Source organism: Rhinopithecus roxellana, chromosome 3 (genome assembly GCF_007565055.1).
Source record: "Rhinopithecus roxellana isolate Shanxi Qingling chromosome 3, ASM756505v1, whole genome shotgun sequence".
Lineage (NCBI taxonomy): Eukaryota > Metazoa > Chordata > Mammalia > Primates > Cercopithecidae > Rhinopithecus > Rhinopithecus roxellana.
The window spans coordinates 42,227,326-42,242,939 of record NC_044551.1 but is presented as its reverse complement, the minus strand read 5'-3'; the positions used below and the strand labels follow the sequence as shown (position 1 = coordinate 42,242,939).

The window sequence follows — 15,614 nt, the reverse complement described above, 5'->3', positions numbered from 1 at the left end:
GATGAGGCTAGGCTCCATCTCACAAGGCTGCTGTGAAGATTAAATGAACTAATGAATGCATGGTAAAGACTCAGCCCAGGGCCTAGCACTGCTGGTTCTGCCAGTCTGAGCTCCTGATAACCAGCCAGTTATATAGAAATGGCCATTCCCATGATGCAATGCACTAGTAAGTGCTTGCTGTTGTCAATATTATCATCATATTTAAGAATATTTAGCATAAGGTGCAGCATATGTACTCAATAAATGGCAGTTATTATTTTTCATATTTAAGCACTATTGTTGTAAAGTGTGTGACACAAGGCCTGGCATCGACACTCCATAAATATTAGTTATAATAGTAACAATAGGAATAATAAGAATACTTAGGGCCTGGCACATACTAAGCACTCAATATACTTTAATTACTGACCCAACTGTTATTATCAGCACCTATGATTTCTTGTGAATTACAAGGCACCTCGGGATTGCCATTCTCCTCATCCTGCCCGATATTCTCCATGGTAACTAAGCACTTTTCTCCCTGCAGCCTCTTTATTAAGCTTCAGGCCCACTTCATCATGTCAGCTCCAGGCAAGCTGGTCTTTCCCACTTCTCCTGAGGTGCCCTTGTCCCTGGGCACAAGCCCAACCTCCCAGGAGGGTGTGCTGGCAACCAAGCCAGGCTTCTGTTCAGTGACTCCACCTGCATGGCCAGCCTGCCATGTGTTGCAGCCCCCTCGCTCACCCAGGCCCCAGCTTCCTGCTCCCCTAAAGTCTCCCTTTTACTGCTCTCCCCTTCCCCAAACTAGATCCTGGCACACAGATTATTTTTGTAGGTAGAAGAGAGGAGACAATAATATAACCAACACTTATATAGTCCTTGACAACAATAACCAACACTTATATAGTCCTTGACATAGGCAGACACTGTTCTAAGTGCTGTGCATGGATTAACTCATTAATCCTCAAACCAAACCTATGAGGCAGATACTGTTGTCATCCCTGTTTTATAAATAGGGAAACCAAGGCACAGAGAGGCAACTGACTTGCTCTAGACGATGCAGCTAGTAAGTGATATAGCCAGGATTGGAACCCCTTAAGAAGATTACATCAAATTATGCATAGAGTGCCTGATACCAGTAAAGATTTACTAACGCCCAAGATTATAATGATCACATTGTTGTTATTACAGGGCAGATTCAACAGCATTGTTCACTCCTCTCTCCTGCCAAGTTTGGCACTTTCAGTAACAAAGAAGCAACAGAGTGCCTTGGTCTACAGAAGCAGTTCACCTGCTGGGAGGAGAGGAGTGGGAAATTTTTTTGTTAATGTGAAATTCTCATAACATAAAATTAACCATTCTAAAGTGTACAACTCCGTAGCTTTTAGTGCATTCACAATGTTGTACAACCACCACCTCTATCTAGTTCCAAATCATTTTCATCACTTCAAAAGGAAGCCTCATACATGCCATTAAGAAGTCACTTCCCGTTCCCCTCTCCCCCAACCCCTGGCAATCACCAATCTGTTTTCTGTCTCTATGGATTTATCAATTTTGTATGGCTCATACAGATGGAACCATACAATATATGTTCTTTTGTGACTGGCTTCTTGCCCTGAGAATAATGCTTTCTAGGTTCATCCGTATCGTAGCATGTATCAGTAGGTCATTCCTTTTACGGCTGAACAATATTCCATTTTTGGATCTACTGCATTTGTTTATGTGGATGAAGGTGCTTTTCAATTTTTTATTTCCATAGGTAATCGGGGAATAGGTGGTGTTTGGAAGCTCTTTAGTGATGTTTTGTGAGATTTTAGTGCACCCATCACCTAAACAGGACACAATGCACCCAGTTTGTAGTCTTTTATCCCTCACCTCTTTCCCAACCTTACCCCTGAGTCCCCAAAGTCCATTGTGTCATTCTTACACCTTTGCCTCCTCATAGGTTAGCTCTCACTTGTGAATGAGAACATACAATATTTGGTTTTCCATTCCTGAGTTACTTCACTTAGAATAATGGCCTCCAATTTCATCCAGGTTGCTGTGAATGCCATTATTTTGTTCCTTTTATGGCTGAGTAGTATTCTATCATATATATATATGATAGAATATATATATATATATATGATATATATATATCACAGTTTCTTTATCTACTCATTGATTGATGGGCATTTGGGTTGGTTATGTGCATGGAGATTTTAAAGGAGCAATTCCAAGGTTCCTCCCAGTCTATTGCCACAAAGACAGTGCTGCTGTCATAAAGGCAGAGGTCTGAGAAACCTCATCCTGCTATGGTGAAAAAAAATCCAGAGGCCGGGCATGGTGGCTCACACCTGTAATCCCACCACTTTGGAAGGCTGAGGGGGCCAGATCATGAGGTCAGGATATCGAGACCATCCTGGCTGACATGGTGAAACCCCATCTCTACTAAAAATACAAAAAATTAGCCGGATATAGTGGCACGCATCTGTAGTCCCAGCTACTCAGGAGGCTGAGGCAGTAGAATCACTTGAACCTGGGAGGCAGAGGTTGCAGTGAGCTGAGATCGCACCACTGTACTCCAGCCCGGGCGACAGAGCAAGACTCCATCTCAAAAAAAAAAAAAAAAAATCCAGAGAGGAAACCTGCTGTAAGAGAATACCCTAGCTAGGGTCAAGGCCAAAAACTCAAATGCCCACATCAAGGAGTGGGAAGGGCTGGGAGTCAGAAAGTAGGGAGGGTCACTGGTGACCTGCAGTATCTAAAAACCTTCAGACTCAGAACTGTTTAAAATCATAGTGCTCACTAAACAGAACCTCCCAATGGAGGTTCTTTCAATCACTGTGCTTGCAAGTTCTAGAATGCCAACATTCTAGAAGACTATGATACCAGCTCCAGCTTTGGCATTAAAAAACAAAAAGCATTGGCTAGGCATGGTGGCTCATGCCTATAATCCCAGCACTTTGGGAGGCTGTGGCGGGCAGATCACCTGAGGTCTGGAGTTCGAGACCAGCCTGGCCAACATGCAGAAACCTTGTCTCTACTAAAAATACAAAATTAGCCAGATGTGGTAGTGCATGCCTGTAATCCCAGCTACTCGGGAGGCTGAGGCAAGAGAATTGCTTGAACCCAGGAGGCGGAGGTTGTGGTGAGCCAAGATCGCGCCATTGTACTCCAGCCTGGGCAACAAGAGTGAAACTCCATCTCAAAAAAAAAAAAAAAAAAAAAAAAAAAAAAAAAAACCCTTGGCAAATCTAACATCAGGATACAACAGAGAGATGGGTGGCTTCCCCAACATTAAATCAGCCCCAAATGTTACAGGTGTGATGTGTGCTATAACCAGTCAAAGAGATAAGACTGACTGCTGACTCTGCTAAGGATTAAAAATGGCCTTAATACCTGGCTGACAGATAGTTTTGGAGATTCACATCTCTGTCTCTGAGTCAGCTGATACAGAAATAGCTAATCCTTCACTTCCATAACCTCATAGTAGGTTTTAACTGCAGAGCCTGGAATTGTGGGTGACAATCTCAGAGGACAAGAGAATGTGACTCATGGAAGCAGGAGTTGAATAAGCAGAAAATGTACTCTTACAAAAAGCTAGAGCTCTGTCTTGTAAAATTGGTTTCTTTATCACATAACATTCCAAGAAAATAAATTTAGAGTGTTTTCTGGTATTTAGCCCTGTGGTTCTCAAATGATGAGTCATAAAATCACCTGGGGAGCTTGTTAAATCACAGATTCCCAGGTCCCACCTCCAGGAAGTTGGTGTCAGTGGCTTCGGCAGGGGGGCCCAGGAATCTGAATTTTACCAGACTGCAAGACAAGTGGTCCACAGGTCACAGTTTGACACGCCCCAATATAGTGAATATGCTTGCAGACTCAGTCTGGAGCTGTAGCTGTCTAATCAGAGTCTAGATTGTACTACTTGTCCAAATCTCTGAGCCCACCTTAGAGAAACCAACTGCCTAAGATAGAATGCCGTATTTCTTTTATTTATTCACTCAATGAGTATTTATTGAGAATCTGCAGTCCCTGCAGATATATCTGTAGGTAAGATAGACATGAATCCGTCTTCTCATAGAATTTACATTCTTATCGGGATAAATGGATAGGGGCAAATAATTATCTTGTCTGTACAGTAAAACCTGTTAAGATGGAAACAGAATCTCTAAGTCTCCTTCCTAATATCCCTGCTGAGCATTTATATACCCAATGTGTACTTAAACACTTTTAGGGACAAGGGCTCACTGTCAGTTGAATAAGGCCATTCATTTCTTAGGTGTTAAATGTTTCTTCCCTGAACCCCCTGCCCTTAGTCCTAGTTCTACTTTATAAGACTTGCAGAACAAATTAATGCCTCTTCTTACAGAGAGTCATTAAAATCTTCAAAACTAGTTTTCACCATTCTGTTAAGTCTGTTCTTCAGGGTAAAGACCCAGCCTTAGAACTGCATTTGAGTCCCCTTCTAGGATGGCCACCATTCTCCCGTGGGTGCATTTTGTCTAGTATCTTTTTGGGAAAAAAAATACAAAGGTGGGGTCTGTGGGGAAAAGAGAGGTCAGCTTGTTACTGTGTTTATATAGAAAGAACTAAATTTAAGAGACTCCATTTGGCTCTGTATTTGAGATGCTGTTAATCTGTGACTCTACCCCCAATCTTGTCCTTGCTAGAGACATCGCTGTGGTAATTAAAGTAGAAAAGATTTTGGGCTGTAAGGAACTGTGTTTGTTAGGCAAATGCTTAAAGCCTGCTTGTGGTTGAAGGTCAGTACCATTCTCTTAAATCTCAGTAAAAGAAAAACATCTGTCTCCTGCCCATCCCTGGGTAAACGGAACATCTCCGTGTATCTGTATGTCTTACTGCTGATTTACTCCCTTATCTTTTGAGCAACAAATACTGAGGGAACTCAGGGGCTGGTGCTGGTGTGGGTCCTCTGTAAGCACAGCACCGGTCCCCTAGGCCCCGCTTCTCTTTCTCTATACTTTGTCTCTGTGTATTATTCTTTTTCTCAAGTCTCTCGTTCCACCTAACGAGAAGCACCCACAGGTGTGGAGGGGCAGGCCACCCCTTCAGGGGTCCAATGAGTCATTCACATGCATTTCTTTATTAAACACACATGGGCCAGGCACTGTTTTCGGCTCTGGGGATAATGTCCATGGAAGAGAAAAACCATCTTCTTCACCATAACGTTGTCCTTCTGTTAATGCCACATTGTTGAGCTATTGGCCAAGGGAATAAGCTCAGAAGAGAAGACCGTAATTTCACAGGGATCTTCATGAACAAATCATCTTTTCTTGCATTCTTTATCTAAGTTTATTGCTAGCTACCAACTAACTTTTTTTAGCCTCTTTTATTTACAGATATACCACCAACTCCCAAATTCTGATGTTTTTCATTTCTATTTTTTTCTTGTTTGTTCCTCCTCTCCTTGTTTCTTATGCAAATATGTTTTCCGGTATGCAGAGTACTGAAGCTAATGACCATTTTTGGCTCAGTTTTATTTCAGAGTAATATGCCAATGTCATGGGGTTAGAAAGCAAAAGACACCTTCTAGTCTGACCCCCTCACTTGACACATTATTTCCCCGCATGAGGACTTCTGCCCTCTTTATCTTTCCTATGCCTCTTTAACTTAAGTTCATGACCTCCTCAGACCTCTGTGTCCATCTCATTCATTTCCTACAGTGACCTGTAACATGTGTTTCCTGCCATAGCCACAGTCATAAACAATTCCTGATAGATTCAGAAGCAACTCAAAGAGGAACCGGAAATGCTCTCTCTAATAACTCCCTAAAGTAAGAATCCCGGCACACAGCTTGGTAGTGGACACACCCTGTGATTGCTGGATCAAGCCACAGACCCAGAGTCCCTCTACTGGGCTCTGAGAACCACTGCATTTTACTTTAGAAAGAATTAAACTCAGTTGAATAATTAGGAACACCCAAGAATGTCAGCAGACAAAAATCAAAGATTCCTGTTCCGCAAAAGACAAAACTGCCCATAAAATTAGAATCTTGGAGATGAAAATAATCTTCAAGGCCATCCAAATCCCACCTTATTGTTCTTCAGATGAGGAAACTGGGACCCAGAGAAAGGATGTGTTAGGGGCTGAGCAGAGACAAAAAACACAGGCCTCCTCACTTCAGGCCTCTCTTCTCTTTTTCACTCTGAATTACTGACCTTTCACCACCATCTCATCCCTTAGCCAGTATTCCAGTCCTGGGGGTTCCAGGCAACAAAGCATAATATAAAGTATATCCTAGAAACAAAGTCAGACAAACAAATGCCATCTGGGTGCTCAGGAATCCAGCCATTGCTGGCTCCTTTCCTTTTAGGGCTGGTTATAAGGGGGATGGCTCCAGAGGGATAATATGTTCCTATTTTTCCTTCTAATCCAGGACACCTGTCCCTTCTCTGGGGAATATGTCATATTTGGGGCTGCTTTTCAACATGTGGGCAGCCACCTGTTGTTCATGCCTTTCCAAATTGGCCTTTCGGGTTTGGGGCTGGCCAACTGGACCCCCACCCACAATGAAATGTGGGCGTTAGCAGTGTACTAAATTTGAAGAGTCTGGACTCTCTGAGGAATTAGCAGGTCAAGGCAATACTCTCAAGCGGAATATACACCATGACACCTCCTCCCCCTTAAATGTGATAGCTCTGGCAGACCGTCATTAAGTCTTTAAGAGAAAAGAAAGCTGGAGTTCACCATGCTCTGTCACTCTTTTTTATCCACACTGTCATTCATTCATTCAAGAAATATTTATTGACCACCTGCTATGCGTCACTCACTGCCAATCATATACTCATCTCTTCACCCCACAAACATGTACGGGTCTCTTCTAAGAGCAAAGTCCCGTGCTGGGGACTGTGGGAGATGTAGCAATGAATAAAGCTCAGTTCCTGCCCAGAAGAAGCTCTTGATTTAGTGAGGAATGAAAAATCCACAAGCTACTGTGCCGTAAGGCTGTATGTGTGGAAAGAGAGACAAAGAACTATGGATCACAGAGGAGAGAGAAGTCACTCCCAACTGGCAGGTAAGAAAGTTTGCAAGGGGATGTCATGTGAGCCCTAGACCTTGAGGAATGGGTAGGATTTGGACACACAGAAAAAGGATGTGAGTTGTCGCATAAGTCTCAGAGGTGCCAGGAGGAAACTGGGAAAGCCAAGGAGGCCCTTCTGGCAGACGTGTAAGGGACATATGCTGACCATGGAATAAATCAAGGTGGGGCATGGGGAGAGTGCTGGAGGGTTTGAAAGGTCTGACTCTTCGTTACTTTCCTGACCCCTTAGGTTCCGAGGTTTGGCACCCCATCTGCAAACAGGCAGCCCGGGCAGAGAAGAAGTTAAAGGTAAGCAAGCTAGTAGATCCCAGACCAGCACTCCTACTTTGCTACTTTCTGCCACAGGTTAAGGGAGCCGTGCTTTGGGACAGGGTCAGCATTCCATAGTGTGCACACTCCCACATGTGTGCCTATGTCCTTGGATTTCCCTAACAGCAACACCTGCCCCATGGGGTTTTTGAAGGGGTTAAGACATCAGATATGAAAGCACTCTTAAAACTGTGAAGTACTGTATTTCTGTGAGTTTTGTGTTTTTGGGGCGAGGCTGTAACTCTACCATTGCTCGCCAAGATGGTGGCCTCACTGGGACCATGGTTTTTCCCAGCCTAAGGTCACTCATTAATAATAATAGTTAATAATGTCACAGTAATTGACAGTTTACAAAGTATCTTCACAGCCATGGTCTTATTTTACTCCTTTAACCCTGTGAGACAGATGGGCAAGAAATTTTATCTTTGCCTTGCCTGTGAGAAAACCAGGTCTAAAGAGGTGATGATTTGCCTGTGGTAGCAAAGCCAGGCAGAAGCACAGCCGACATCCCCAGGTATGCACTGGGCCAGCTGAGGTCCTGTGTCCCTCTGAATTACTGTGCTCTGACAAATGTCAGGAAGCCTTGTGAATCTGGGTTCCTGACACTGCAGAGAGGGGTTGAGTCTTCCAGGCTGCGGGAGGGATCCATTTTCTAGGTCTTTGATGATGTGAAGGAGACACCTGGGGTGTGTGTTGGGGGATAGGCAATGGGGCCTTTACATCCTGGCCCCCAGATATCAAGTTGACGCCTTGGGACTCTATTGTGTTACCCACTAGAGTCTCTCCAACTAGAAAAGCAAGTGCACAATTTCTGACCAGCTAAACATGTCTTCCTTGCTATCTCATCCACTTAATGAAAGTTTTCTGAAAGAGCCAGTCTATTGATGCATAATTATTATTATTATTATTATTTTTTTTTTTTTTTTTTTTTTTTTTTTTTTTTTTTTTGAGACGGAGTCTCGCTGTGTCGCCCAGGTTGGAGTACAGTGGCGCGATCTTGGCTCACTGCAAGCTCCGCCTCCCGGGTTCACGCCATTCTCCAGGCTCAGCCTCCGAGTAGCTGGAACTACAGGCGCCCGCCACCTCGCCCGGCTAGTTTTTTTGTATTTTTAGTAGAGACGGGGTTTCACCTTGTTAGCCAGGATGGTCTTGATCTCCTGACCTCGTGATCCACCCGCCTCGGCCTCCCAAAGTGCTGGGATTACAGGCTTGAGCCACCGCGCCCGGCCGCATAATTATTTTTTAAGCCCTGAATTTCTTTCCCTGTTTCTTCCAAGACCCTCTTCCATTTAAGGTGTAAGACCTACTTGTCCCTTTCTTCATTTTCCTCCTCTTCGGTGGCATTTCCCAAACTTCAGTCATCCTCTACAACCCCGATGCCTGTTGCCATATCTGGGCACCACCTGTTTCATTATATACTTAATATTTTTCTCTAAATCAAGTCACTACTTTTTATTAACTTAACTTATTTTAAAATAAAACTTTATATTGCCATGTGGAAACCAGTTATACTTGCTATAAATAGAAGGTAATCATAAAATAAATTGAATGATAATGAAATAATTCTTAAGAATAAATCTTTAAAATTCTAGCTAGACAATGTTGCCTGCACTCTCTTTGTTTAAAAAGGGAAATTGGGTTGGGTGTGGTGGCTCACGTCTGTAATCCCCACTTTGGGAGGCCAAGGCAGACAAATCACTTGAGGTCAGCAGTTCGAGACCAGCCTGGCCAACATGGTGAAACCCCAATTCTACTAAAAATACAAAAATTAGCTGGGTGTGGTGGCCCATGCAGCTACTCAGGAGGCTGAAGTAGGTGAATCACTTGAAACCGAGAGGCAAAGGTTACAGTGAGCCAAAATTGTGCCACTGCACTCCAGCCTGGGTGACAGAGCAGGACTCTGTCTCAAAAATAAAATAAGAAATTGGCAATTGTTGAGAGAGTTGTTGAAATGTATTAGCACCAAACTGAGACTGCCTCCTTGATCTAATCAAGGGGATTGAAATGTTAGATTTTACTCTCAAACTCTATGATTCAGTATTATCAAGTGTTCCACCTTCATCTTCCCAGAACCACCGCTAGTTCACAGTCTACTGTTTAGGAAACTTTATAGCCCCACATAGAATGCTTTATATTGTAGGATGAGAAAACTGGGAGAGAATCAAGTGGTCCTGAAGCTCAGCCTCTATATTTTACAGATCGAGAATCCAAGATGCCTAAGACCACATACTTCACCCATGGGTCTTTGATTCCTAATCCCTTTACATCATGCAGGCACCCTCTTATGCATTAGGACTGACATCATGCTGCTCTGCTAAGGAAGCTATTAATCCATCATGGCCATTTTTCAGAGGCAGTTTTTTTTTTTTTTTCCAAGTTTATCACTTAAGTTGATGTCAATTTGCAATCAATACACTGTAAAGAATCAGCATATTGTGCAATGACATGAAGTTTAACCCACTTTTACATTTTAAATAAACAAACTCCCAAGAAATGAATACTAACCAATTTTGTTTTTTTTTTAAGTAAATACATTATTGACTGGGATAACTCAAAATGAAAAGTTTTATGAGTAATTTCCTACTTAGACTGCTAGCTGCAAATACATAGAAAATAAATCCATATTCTGTCCCCAACAGCCTGAAGTCCTTGCATTTTAGGTCTCATTCACACTTAGACCTTGACTTAAAAGGCAAAGAATAAGAAGGAAGTACAGAAGTAGCCAGAGAGTACTTTAATGGTATTGCTAATGTTGCATTCTTAACCCTCTTTCTCACCCTCCCCACCAAGCTCGGGTTGCAGCTTTTCACCTCTTCTGTCTTCATCTCTTCCACAGCATAGACGGACATCTGAAACCTCCATCTCACCCCCTGGATCCAGCATTGGGTCACCCAACCGAGTCATCTGCGTATGTATCACTTTTCTTCCACCAAAGGGCCTTGCTTATTCCTGACCTGGTGTCTAAAGAGTCACTAAGGATGAGGGAGCTCTCAGGTTTTCATCCAACTGACATTTGATGCATGCTCTTCACATGCTAGGCTCTGTCCCAGGTCTTGAAGATTCAGTGGGGTACAGGGAGGACATAGATCCTGCCCTCATGAAGCACACAGTCTAGTAAACCCAGAGTTTCAGGAATAATGCAGAGTTCCATGGAGCACGAGAAAGAAAGTACAATGACAACAAGAGCCCTTGCTGAGTTCTAAAACCAATGCAAGGCACCTCCTTTCGCACTACTTAACTGAGACAAGCAAGAAAAAACTGAGGATCAAAGTGGTATTCTGAATGGGTATTAGGTGGAGTATTGATGTGGAGATAGTCGTGGGTGATAAAGAGGCAGAAAGGAGAAGGAAGCCACATACGCATGTGGAAACATGGCTGTAAAGAATTTGCAAACATGAAGAGGAGCTTTCTAATCATGCGGGAAGTCTAGGGATGGAGCAGACCCACCTCCATGTGTCTGACCTCCCATCTCCACAGGCATTCAAACACAGAGAGACTCATCATTTGCCAGAGACAGAAGTTGAGTTCAGTGACCTCAGAGGCCCCTTGTATATGTCATTCATTCATTCAACAAACATGTGCCAAGCATTTACTCTGCTAAGCGCAGTGCTCTGCTCTGGGGAAATGGTGATGAACTACACAGACTTGATGCCTGTCCTCATGACATTGAACACATAGTGCCATGAATCATCAATTGCAGTTATAAATTCCAGGAAGGAAAAGCACAGGGTCCTCTGATGATGCTACAGATAAACAGAGGGACCTGACAATCTAGGACTAGTTGGGAGAAGGCATCCCAAGGAAGAAACATTAAACTCAAAGCAGAGGGATAAACAGAAATAAGCTAAAGGAGGTGGGAAACGCAGAGCCAGGGAGAACTGAAACGAGCAGAAAACCTCGATCTGATTGACTCTGGACTGTTCCAGCCTTCCACAAGCCAAAGGAGCCAAGAAGACCAGAAATGTGGGGAAAATGATCTGTAACAAGAAACCTACTCCTCACAAGAAGCTCTAAATACAGTCACCAAACCAGCCAGCCCTGGCCCTGTCCACTACTGCTAGATCATTACTTCAAATCCACATCCAGTCTCCTCTTTGATCCTTGGATAATGCCCATTGACGGGACTATGGGCACCTTTCCTTTCTTCTCTGGTCAAATGAAGAAAAATGCTTAAGAGTTATCACTGGTCGGGCGCGGTGGCTCAAGCCTGTAATCCCAGCACTTTGGGAGGCCGAGACGGGCGGATCACGAGGTCAGGAGATCGAGACCATCCTGGCTAACACGGTGAAACCCCGTCTCTACTAAAAATACAAAAACTAGCCGGGCGAGGTGGCGGGCGCCTGTAGTCCCAGCTACTCGGGAGGCTGAGGCAGGAGAATGGCGTAAACCCGGGAGGCGGAGCTTGCAGTGAGCTGAGATCTGGCCATTGCACTCCAGTCCGGGCGACAGAGCGAGACTCCGCCTCAAAAAAAAAAAAAAAAAAAAAAAAAGAGTTATCACTAACTGCAAATTTCAGTATGGGTCAATACTACCATGTGGCTGTCAAAAAAAGACAAGCTGCTTTATCACAGGCTGTACTCATTGAAGATTCCTGTCTAAAGCAAGAAAGGTGATGGTCTCCCTGGCACTGTGAATGGGGCCAGACCACAGCAGGATTAATGGGCTTAGTTTCCAGGCACGCATGTTGAGAGTGTTATTGACAAATGTGAGTATGTTTCCGGAAGAGAGTTACTAGAACAGGAGCACTCAGGAAGCTGCTGCACTGTAATACCGTTCATCATGAGCTGGCCTCCCAGTGCTACTCAGGAGCCTCATAAACCTTTGTGAAATAAGTTAAGCCCTGATGATGTTCACCTTGGAGTCCTGGAGAAAGTTTCTCAAAATTGCCCCTGTGATAAGCAACTCCATTACAGAATGGAATTTATGATGGCAGCTAAGAACACCTGTGCTTGTGCCTTCCAACTAGGGGCTTACACATTGAGATCAGTTGTCCCTCACATCCTAGCAGAGGCATGTGTCTCCCCTTCCAGCCTCTCCTCCTCTCACCGTTTATGGTGCCTCGTGCTCAGCTGCTCTGGGGAATGACTGAACATGTCATAGAAGCCATGTTTTCAGTCAGCCCATCCCAAGCATGGCTTCCAAATTTGGAAAAAAATTCATCCATCTGCTTTGGATAGATGCAATAACAAGCATAAAGATGGATTTTAATTTAGTTTTCATAGACATTTGAGATTTGATATTCAAATAGAATTATCAGTGAACCTGAAATGAGCAGGTTCTTTCAAACTTTCAAACTTTACTCCATCTCCACTGACTTCTAGAATCATCTTCAGGTGGTTTGGCTTTGACCCACGTGTTCTCTTCCTTCCTTCCTTCCTTTCTGGCTAGTTATGTTAGGATGCCTCTGATCAATTGGTGTGTCTCCAGACCTGAGGCTCATTTATAGCCCTGTAAACAAAGTGGCTATAGGAAGAAATATAAATTTAGTATTTTTGAGGTTTGGGGTAAAGTGCCAAGATGAATAGTTACAGGTCGAGATGAGTTTGGAAGATGCCAAGAGCTCTCAAGGTCAAGATCTAACATCCAAGACAAAAGCAGCAATTACTTCAGCAAGTGGACTCTCATCTAATAAAGGCTTTCTTTATCCACACACCCCCAGAACTGGTGCAGATGTGGGTGTCTGTACCAGGCAGACTCTGGCAGAACTCAGGTGGCCTACCTCAAAGAGTTCAACTGAGGAGGGTTTCATGATGGAGGTGTGGGCAGGGTTCAGTGGACTCACAGGAGATAGTGAGGTATCCAGGTACTACAGAAACATGATGTTGTTACCACACTGGAGCTAAAGAGATGTGGGAAGGGAACAGCATTACCAAAGCTGGCAAGAGCTGGGGAAGTCCAGCCTTCAGAGAGAGTCAGGCCCAGCCCATGGCCAGCCAGGAAGGTTGCCAGGGGAATAAGTGTACTAGCCTCTCTCTCCATTCACCCTCTAATCTCTGCTGTTGCATCCCATTGGCTAAACCCAACTGAAAGCCAGAGAACAAAAGAGCCTGTGATACAGCCTAGGCAGTGTTCAGAGCATAGATCCAGGCAAGGAAGAGTGGACAGTGGGTCTAGGGGAAACAGAGAATAAGCAGCATAAGAATAAGCAACAGTGCCCTAATAGCAGTGCTGATGTGGCAGGGACAGAATAGTGGAAGGGCTTTGGTAAGTTTTCAAAATAGCACAGCTTATAAGTATTTACAAATGCTGCTCCCTGTAAAGTAGTCTTGGCCCTGAGACTGTACCTGGCTCCTATGGCATTGGGAGAACATTATCAGATTAATACAGTCTCTGGATTCTCTATCTAGCAGCCTCTGTCATAATTTGCAGCACCTCAGGACCTTGAAAGATAGATCCTGGTTGATCATAGCAAACACCAGGTCACAGAGGGAACAGCTGGAGGGCATGGCCATGGAAAAGACGTGGCTTCAGGAGCCATGAGATGCGGGCTGTCACATGCAAGGGGGAGCTTTCTTTCAATCCGTGCAGCTCTAGAGGGCTGAACTCTGCCAAAGTCAAGCAGAAGGTAGAGGCTCATTTCAGTTCAATGGAAGGAGCAGCTTTCTGAGTGCAGCCTTCTGACAGTGTAAGACAATGAACTCCCCATCCCAAGAAGACAGGGGAGGCTGCTGAAGAGGGCAGGTTCTCCGTGTTGAAATTTGGGCTCTTGCAACTTATTAGCTATATAGCCTTGGACAAGTTAATTGATTTTTCTGTGCCTCTGGTTCCTTAGTCAAAATGAGGATAATGTTAGTGCCTACTACTAGAGTTGTGAATTGTATGGGTGAACTGAGTTAATCTGCATAAGGGACTTGGTACAGAGCCTGGCTTATAATAAGTACTCACCAAATGTTAGCTAGTGTTTTACTATCATGATTATTTTTGTCTTTACTGTCTTCATCTTCTTCTTCAAGAATGCTGTGAATTGGGTTGTCCTCGCTCTGTGGGATTGCAAGGCAGTCAGCACCCAGGCTGTGTAGTTCAAGCTGAATTCAAACCCATTAGCTTAGTGGTGCAAATTGTATAACCTTGTGAGCCTCCATTTCCTCAGCTGGAAAATAGAAATGATATTGACATTTACTTCACAGAGGCATTACAACATCTAGAGGAGATAATTCTTGTAAAGCACAGGGCCTTACAAGCAATATGTGCTCAATAAATGTTAGCCCTGTTGGAATGGATGGCCTCTAAGACTGCTCTTAGTCTAACATTCTACTATTCTTCAATTTGATCCTAATCTTCTGTTTTTAGTGGAAACTGGAGAAGTTCGTTCCTTCTGTATCTTGTTTTTGTTTCCTCTCTCCATTCCCTTTTCCCTCTTATCTTTCTCTTCCTTTCCTGTCCATTTCCCTCTTCCCTAGGCTAAAGTGGATAATGAGATCCTTAATTACAAAGACCTGGCGGCTCTCCCCAAGGTTAAGTCTATCTACGAGGTACAACGCCCCGACCTCATTTCCTATGAGCCTCATTCCAGATACACGTCCGACGAGATGCTGGAGAGATGTGGCTATGGAGAGGTATCGCGTCTTGCCCTTCTCTCTGGGGCTATTGTAGGAAAGGAGGTTCCGCCGGGGTCCCCAGTCCTCTCCATCACAGACAGTTTGGCCTCCACAATGCTGGACCCAGACTCTTCTACCCTGGGATTTATGGCCAACATTTTTTAAATGAAGAGATTTCATTTGGCTTTCTGGCTTTTCTTGAAAATATCAGAGCTGACAACATTAAACCTACATTTCCACCATCTGGAGATGGGTAGCAGCACCCCTTATAGACAGGACATGAGCTTTCCATTCTCCCCAGTCCTCCCACTCTCTGTTAATCCCAGCATTAAAGCTGAGAGCCTGTGACCACTTATTACTCAAGCTGTTGTATTTCTTATACTGTAGGAATTTTTCAGGTACTCAGCCCAAGGCGCTCATCTCCTGCCAGGCTCAATGGCCATTTAGGTTTATAATCCTTGATTAGACATGTTCTCTGGTTTTCGCACCAGGCCTTTAGCCCCAGTGTCTCTTCAAAGGAAGAGACACTTTTATAAAAGTAACAGATGGCTTTTGAAATATTAAATGGTGGCTAAACAAAAGAAAGTGTTCTCTGGAGATGGCAGCGCGGTGGGGGGCAGAATTACCCTGGAGGTCCTGGCAGTCTATATCCTAAAAGATTTCTAACCTTATCCCAGACCCCTTGAGTTAATTTGGGGCAGCAGAAGCCTGTCCTGATGGGCAGGGACCCAGGTTCTTGT

General features: G+C 44.0%; 1 protein-coding gene across 5 annotated transcripts in view; it reads left to right on the top strand.

The window, feature by feature from the left end:
- Positions 1-15,614, top strand: part of ABLIM3 (actin binding LIM protein family member 3) — a 120,040-nt gene that overhangs the window by 82,595 nt on the left and 21,831 nt on the right. For 4 of the 5 annotated variants that reach the window (XM_010386848.2, XM_010386847.2, XM_030927479.1 and 1 more), the window contains exons 9-10: positions 7,257-7,315; positions 10,173-10,244. In XM_010386848.2, coding sequence (XP_010385150.1) covers positions 7,257-7,315; positions 10,173-10,244 — 131 coding nt within the window. Of the gene's footprint in view, positions 1-7,256; positions 7,316-10,172; positions 10,245-14,736; positions 14,893-15,614 lie in introns of all 5 variants that reach the window. The other variant, XM_010386843.2, reaches the window with a different exon arrangement.